This window comes from Myotis lucifugus, unplaced genomic scaffold (assembly GCF_000147115.1).
Source record: "Myotis lucifugus unplaced genomic scaffold, Myoluc2.0 scaffold_62, whole genome shotgun sequence".
Taxonomy (NCBI): Eukaryota; Metazoa; Chordata; class Mammalia; order Chiroptera; family Vespertilionidae; genus Myotis; species Myotis lucifugus.
The window spans coordinates 1,638,963-1,647,225 of NW_005871110.1; the positions used below are offsets into that span (position 1 = coordinate 1,638,963).

Below are 8,263 nucleotides of genomic sequence, written 5' to 3' on the forward strand. Positions count from 1 at the left end.
CTGGCCTCCCCAACCCCATTTGGGGGGGGGGCCGGCTGGCCCCCCACCACAGCCCCTCTCCATAGCTGGCCCCTCTCCCAATCAACCCCCACCACCTCGATCAGCCTGCAGCCTCTCCCCCCAGCAAGTCTGCTCCCGATCGGTCCCCCCCCACACCAATGTGGGGTGGGGCTGGCCAGCCAACCTCCCACAGCCCCTCCCCCAGCCACTGACACCTGATCAGCCCCCCCCCCCACCCAATCAGGGGCGCGGCTCTGGCTAATCGCCTGTGGCCCCTACCCCCAGCCAGCCCGGCCCTGCCCTAATCAACCCCGATTGGGGCAGACTGGCCGGCCAACCTCCTGTTGTTTCCTCCTCCTCTCGACAGGCCCAGACCCAGTCCGCCCAGATTGGAGCCAGGCTGACCGGACCCCACCTGTGCATGAATTAGTGCACTGGGCCTCTAGTTAGTCAATAAAAATCTTTACTGATTTTAAAACAAGTATTTCATGATGATTTTACCATTTTTGTAGAAATGAATGCTCATTGGGAATTCTGACTTTTAATGTAGGAATTGATTAGTAAAATTCATTCATTTCATCAGCATCACTGATTATTTATGCTTTAAGTAAAATATTATTTTCTCTTATTAAGTAATCCCAAATGTTGTTGGTCATTGAAATGTAAAAGTTAGTTATTTAATAAAAAATAATGTGATGCAAATGACATATTTAATATCGTTTACAAAGTATTTTTTAAAATATTAAAAGATGTTATGTTAGATGCAATTAATATTAAATAAAAGGTATTGCAGACAAATGATTTTTAGACTTATTTCGCATCTTAAGTTGTGCTGTGTATCATACCTTCTGTGACAATCTTTTCTTTTTCAATTATTGGCTCTTTTTGTTGTTTATGATCTAAATTCTGAAAGTATTTTAATCTTTAAGAGATGAGGTCTAGGACAAAGGAAATGATACAGATGTTGATACAGAAGTTAGCACTATAGAAACAAGCAGCTTTAACATAGGTGGACCTTTTAAACTGTCTCATTAATAGAATTCACCTAAAGTAATCTCAGATTTTAAGACATCAATTTTGAATAAATGACACCAGTGTTATGTCAGGAGTCATTGTTCTGCAAAGTAATTTTTTGTGTTTTTTTAAGTGAATTTTGTAACAGTAATCCTGAAATATTTACAATCAATCATTCATTTTTCAGTTAAAATAGTGTTATTATAAATGGGGATTAAATACCTTTAATCAACATAACAGAAATATAATTTAGGTATCCTGTCACTAAGTGACAGAAGTATGCCAAAATCATACAGTTTGCAAAGCTATATACCTATTAAAAATAAATTATAGGAAATTAGCACATTTTCTACCTTTTAAAATTAAAAGTTGTACTCCATGAAAGCAGCCAACCAAGTAAAACATTAAAGGATCATTAAAACATATTTGTGGAATATACTTCACATAAAGCTAAATGTCTGGGTACATTTCTCATGGTCTCCTAAGTACTATCAATTATGTTTTAATGTAACTCTGATTTTATGAATAGATCTACTCAAATCTTGTTTGAAACAATGATAGGAACAACATTTAAAATAACTCTTTAAATACAGAAATAACACTGAGATCTTTTAATAACCTTTCTATAATGGGGCTTCCATGAGCTGTTCAGTTCTTGCCTTAAGGCTTATTTCTGCATATCATCATATTTAAAAAATAAAATGCACTCCAATGTCAAGAGCATGCAAGAATAATGTAATATTTTTACTGAAATTCTTGGTGAGATAGTTACAGCGCTTATCAGTGTGGCAAACTTCCTAAGTCACTATCAAGCATCTTTCTCTTTCCCTGCATTTTCTCATGCTACAGATGTGGCCATCTCTCCCCTTTCCCCTCTTCGTCTCTCCTTATCCCCAGAGGAAAAGCTTACAAATTTGACAGTAGGGTATAGAAGCTGCAGTCAAACCACAGTAGTATCTTGCTCCAAATGCTTCCCTGCATAATCTCCTTTGGGGTGAAATAACTGAACCAAGAATAGAAATGTTAAATACTTAGTCCTGCACTTCAAATTGAAGGTTAACATCTAAATGGTACTAGGAGAAGAGGTGCAGGGGATAGCGGAGAGAGGCAGCGGTGGAGGATGCCAAAGAAATTTCACCAAAATATCCTTACACAAGTAGTTACCTTCATTTACATACAAACACTGAGCATACATGTAACTATTCAGGCCAAATATTTAATTTTTTAAATACATAACATAGAGATGGCAGATGAAGAGTACACTTAGAAGGAAGATGAACTGCTGGAAACAGAAGTGCAGGAGAAAGGACTGGGAGCACATATATACATACATACATACACACACATCTGAAGACCCTAGACTGAGGTAAAATTATACTCACTCTCCTAGGGGAAGAGAAAACCTTGAAATGCATTTCCAGAAGCCTTGGGTACAACAACAGGATCAGGATGCAGAGATGAGAGCAGATGCTTCCCATATTCACAAGCAATAGGTTGTTTATGTGATAGTAAAGAAATCGTATCTTACTTCTTTCTTCTTTATCCCCACTAATTAAAAAAATAAAACTAGACTCATTGACATGAACTTATGTCATACAGAAAATAGCTTGTAATATGGCCAGGTCTGAGTGCTAAATAAGGAATATGCATACAAGACATAGCAAGGGGAAAAAAATTGAGTAGGGTAAAGAACTTGTAGACATTAAACATATATCAGAAAAATATAGCCATGAGTAGGTAAAAAAAAAAAGTAAAATATTGATCATGAATTTAAAAAAATGCATGGGAAGCAGTCACCACAAGGTAAATCAGAGTACAAAAACTAAAGGAAGAGATACAAAATAAAAGGTGACAAAATGGGTAAAACAGAGTAGGAAGAAAACAATGTTGCAGAGATACAATTTATAAAGCAGCCCAAGGGAGAATTAACACTCTGAAAACACTGAGGGACATAGAATACAATAATGAGAAAAGTATATAAAATTAAAAGAAAATTGATATGAAACATTTTTGAAGGTTAAATAGAAAATTATAGCTATAGAAAAAAATGAGTAAATATACATAATTGGAATTTTTTAAAAAAAAGAACAAATTTTAACAATCTAATTCCAGAACATTGTCAGAAGGAAAAGAAACTTGATTGTATAATAGGAAAAGATAATGAATTTCAGAGAAAAAAAATAGTAGTTAAGTTGCTATACTTCAAAGATGGAAGAAGAGAAGGGAAGACTAGGAGAAGGAGAATTAGAAATGAATGAAGAGGAAGAGCAAGAAGACCAAAAAGGGTTTTATATTTTTACTAGAGGCCTGGTGCATGGATTCGTGCACATTGAAAGGAAATTAATTAGAAGGTGGCTGGCAGGGAGGGACTGGGCTAGAAGGGCGGGATATGCTCTGGAGCCAACCTCCTGCAGTCCCTCCCCGGCCTGCAGCACCTGGGGTGGCTCCGGGCCTCGAAGGGCATCTGCAGAGTGAGCAGGGTCCTCCCAGCAGGTGGGTCTCTCAGCCTGGCCTGCGGGGATCAGGCTGAAACCGGAAGCCCGACATCCCCCGAGGGGTCCCAGAGTGTGAGAGGGCACTCTGCAAAGTTGCTGTCACAGGGCATCTCCTGTGTTGAGCATCTGCCCCTGGTGGTCAGTGTGTGTCATTCCTACCAGCCAGTCAGCCACTCAGCCTTTTATATATAGAGATATGCTCTTCCTCTCTCTCCCTTCCCCTCTTCTGCCCCTTGTCCTCCCTCTTTCTCTCTCTCTTCTTGCCCCTCCCTTTCCTCTTCCCTAGTCCCTCGTTATCTCTCCCTTTCCCTCTCTCCCTCTCTGTTGCTCTTTTGAATGTCATTTTGGACTTAGAATTTAGATATGAATATTTTAAGATTATAGGCATTATAGAATTTTCATTCCAAAAAATATGTATGTTTTTAAAACTTAGAAAAGGGACTGTTCAATATTTAATCTAATTTCAATTCCTGAATTTTTCTTTTTGTTACAGAAAATTTGCCACATTTCTGAATTTCAAAAATCTTAAAACCTGTTTAAAAGAAGCCATTCTACTAGATTATTATGTATCTGGATTTTTGTGGGCTAGAGGCATGGACTTTTCTGTTCTGCAGTACTCAAAATTTATGACTTTACTAGATGTCTTACTTCATAATCTTAGAGGTAAGTACTTTCTTCTTTCTTTCAAAGAAAGGAAATATTCTTTAAGTTGTGTTGTCAAGCAAAGTTCCTAATTGTATTATGATTCCTTCAGTGAAAATTATATTTTTCCTTGGTGTAGCAAAACCATAGTCATATTTTCATTAAGTTGTAAAAGTTCAAATAATATTAAACAATATAAAGGTCTCTTAATAATTAAATTACCAAAGATATATTCATTTCATTTTAAAATCTTTTCAGTGGCATCTATCCAAAAATTATCAAGTAGTTCAGATCTAGTTGGGTATTTTTTTCATTGTTTGAGTAGTTTTCATCTCATCTTACCTAAAAATATTCCTGGAATATCTCAGGAGGACTAAAAGAGGAAGTACTTTGGTCAATCTCAAACCTCCATTAAATAGACATTACTCACATACACTTAGATTTTGTGACTGTTTTTCTTATATAACATTGCAATCAGTTACTACAGGCAGATTGCAAATTCTTCCCTGGAGCAATTTTAAATGAGATAACTTTTGTTTGAGAATAAATAGAATTGCTTCTTGGAAGGAGGAAAAGAAGGAAATATACTTTATTTAATGCCATCTCTGTGGTCTAGGTACTGTATTTGGTCCTAACCCTTAACATGCATTACTGAATCTCAGAGCATCTCCTTCCTACAGGGGTGTGGTAACCACTGTCTCAGAGTTGAGCAGGCAGTCCTGAGAACAAGGTCTAGAGCTGGGAAATGGCAGAACTGGAATTTGGGCCTCAGACTGTGAAACCAAAAGGCCCTGAGCAAAATAAATGTAAAGGTGTTGGTGTCTCAACTGAAAGTGTCACTTGGGAGGCATCTTCCTTCCTTCCTTCCCCTTTCTCTCCCGCCCTCCCCCACGCCTCTCCTTTCTCTCTCTTACTCCTCCTGTCTCCACCTCCTCTCTGCCTTTCCTTTGTTTCATTTCTCTTTGGTTGTTTGCCTTTTTTTGCTTGTTTGTTTCTATTTTTTCTTGTTTTCAACTGAGCAGTTAGAGACCTTGCTCCCCCTAAAAAATTGTTACCATCATCCTAGCAAAATTTATGGATGCCTTGTGCTCACACAAAGTCTAGTCCAGTGATGGCGAACCTTTTGAGCTCGGCGTGTCAGCATTTTGAAAAACCCTAACTTTACTCTGGTGCCGTGTCACATATAGCAATTTTTTGATATTTGCAACCACAATAAAACAAAGATCTATATTTTTGATATTTATTTTATATATTTAAATGCCATTTAACAAAAATCAACCAAAAAATGAGTTCGCATGTCACCTCTGACACGCGTGTCATCGGTTCACCATCACTGGCCTAGTCTGTTCTATGTATCAATTTCTGAATATACTGGTACAGGGGCAGTTTTTAGTGAGTTAGCAAGACTATAAAGAATCCACGCATGCCCTGTGTACTCTTATGGCTCCTAGTCACCCTTTACAAAGAAAGAATTGGTGGTTCTCATTGTGGGGAAAAGAAGTTATGTTCCTTCTTTGCTTTTACTTAAATATGTAGGGGGAGGATTTCATCTTTGCTTTTACTTAAGTATTTAGTGTCATGTTAAACAACTATACCAATAGCAGATAAAATAATTATACTTGGTAATGAAAACAAATATGATAACTGACTGATTTTCAATTATCCTGCACATAGGAAACAGGGTATAAAGTGAAAATAAAAACTGAAGTCCTAGGTACTTAGTCTTGAGGATTCAGTCTTTCCAGTACTATAATTCAAGATACATAATTTGTAATTAAGGGACATGATAAATAATATAATATTGTTTCAATTTCAAGTGTTAAACCACAATCTTCCAAAAAGGAATTTTTAGTAAATTATAAAAAAGACAGACTTTGGCTATTTTTTTTCCTTGTGAAACAAATGTTTATAGAATCTGTGAATACTACATTCCTTTAAACATGTTCTTTCAACAACATTGCCAAAATTACTTAATAAACAAAGAACTATGTAAATCCTAACTTGCATGGAAAATAATAAATAGATGCCAACAATAAGATAAATAGGATATTGAGATTATAAGCCAAAAACTTCAAAACAACTATTATAAAAATGCTTAAATGAACAAGTGAATGTTCTTGAAACAAATGTTGAAATACAAAGAATTATGAGAGTAGTGGAAGATATAAAGAAGAAACAAATGGAAATTTTAGAATCAAAGTATATAATAATCATAATTAAAATCTTTCTGGGTAAAACCAATAACAGAATGGAGAGGAGACAAAGGAAAAGTCAAGGAATTTGAAGATAGAGTGATAGAAATTATCCAGTCTGCACAATGCAGAGAAAACATGAACCAAACCTCAGAGCCTGTGGGACAATCAGAGTTCTAATGACATATTATCAGAGTCCCAGAAAGACAGGAGAGAGTACAGTGCTGATCAAACATTTGAAGAAATAATGGTTAAAAACGTCTCAAATTTGGCAGAAGATAAAACCTATCAATTCAAAAGGCTGATTGGACCACAAGCAAGTTAAACTGAAAGGAAAACATCATCAACTACCTGGATCTAATTGATGTTTACAGAACAATACACCAGAAAACAGTAAATATTTTAGAAGAAAACATTGGGAGAAAATCTTCACAACCTGGGGTTATACAAGAAGTTCTTAGAAATTACCAGCAAAACCTAACCCATAAAAGAAAATAATTGGTAAATTGGATTGCATCACATTTTAAAACTTGTTTTATGAAATCACTGTTAAAAGAATTAAAAGACAAGCTACAGACGGGAAACACGAAGCACGTTTACAAATTACATATCTGACAAAGGACTTGTATTTATAATATGTAAAGCATTCTGAAAACTCAACAGTGAGAAAACAAACCCTCTCAGATGCCCTGACAGTGTGACTCTGCAGTTGAGCATAGACCCAGGAACCAAGAGATCACCAGTTCCATTCCCAGTCAGGGCACATGCCTGGGGTTGCAGGATCGAGCCCTAGTAGAGGGCATGCAGGAGGCAGCCGATTGATGATGTTTTTCTCTCATTAGTGTTTCTATCTATCAGTCTCCCTCTCTCTCTAAAATATCAACAAAAACATTAAAAAAATTAAGCAAAGCCATCAAAACCCACGACTCCTGTTTAACCATGAGGAAAACATCAGGCAAATCCAAATTGAGGAACATTGTACAAAATATCTGAGCAATAGTTCTCAAACTGATAAGGTTACTAAAAACAAGAAAAGTCTGAGAAACTGTCACTCTAGGGCAGTGATGGCGAACCTATGACACGCGTGTCAGAGGTGACACGCAAACTCATTTTTTTGGTTGATTTTTCTTTGTTAAATGGCATTTAAGTATCTACACTAATAAAAGAGAAACATGGTAATTAGCGTACGACCGCTACCCTTTTCATTGGCTGATCAGTGAGTATATGCAAATTAACTGTCAGCCAAGATGGCGGTCGGCAGCCAGGCAGCTGGAAGCGAACATGAGGCTTGCTTGCTTCAGTGAAGGAGGACTCCAACGTTCCCCGCCTGTGCTGCCGGCCTCTGAGCTGGCAGTTTAAAACTTTGTAACAAATATAGAAGCTAAACAAACCGCAGGGATCTCAGAGCTGGAGTTCTACATTGTTTCGATTATAGACCGCAAACAAACCAGCAGAAGCCTCAGAGCTAGAGCCAGAGCTAAAGCTGGCCCAGAATAGAAAAAAAGAAAAAAAGGAGCAGTTGGGAGCTTCAGTCAATCGCCAGCCTTAAGGCAGCCCTCAGCCCCTCACCCAGACTGGCCAGGCACCCCAGTGGGGACCCCCCACCCTGAAGGGTGTGTGACCAGCTGCAAACAGCCATCATCCCCTCATCCAGGCTGGCCAGGCACCCCAGTGGGGACCCCCACCCTGATCCAGGACACCCTTCAGGGCAAACCAGCCTGGCCCCCAGGCCTCTATCCTATATAGTAAAAGGGTAATATGCCTCCCAGCACCGGGATCAGCGGAGCAGCGAGCCTCCTGGCACTGGATCAGCATGACAGGGGCAGCGCCCAAACCCCCTGATAACCCTGCGGCTCTGTGTGTGACAGGGTGCGGCGTCCCAACCCCCTGATTGCCCTGCTCTGTGTGTGACAGGGTGTA

At 38.4% G+C, this 8,263-nt stretch overlaps 1 protein-coding gene across 2 annotated transcripts in view; it reads left to right on the plus strand.

The window, feature by feature from the left end:
* CABCOCO1 (ciliary associated calcium binding coiled-coil 1) overlaps positions 1-8,263 on the plus strand; it is a 107,229-nt gene that overhangs the window by 8,768 nt on the left and 90,198 nt on the right. For both annotated transcript variants that reach the window (XM_006089709.3, XM_023754608.1), the window contains exon 3: positions 4,003-4,172. In XM_006089709.3, the coding sequence (XP_006089771.1) occupies positions 4,003-4,172 (170 nt within the window). The remainder of the gene's footprint in view (positions 1-4,002; positions 4,173-8,263) is intronic.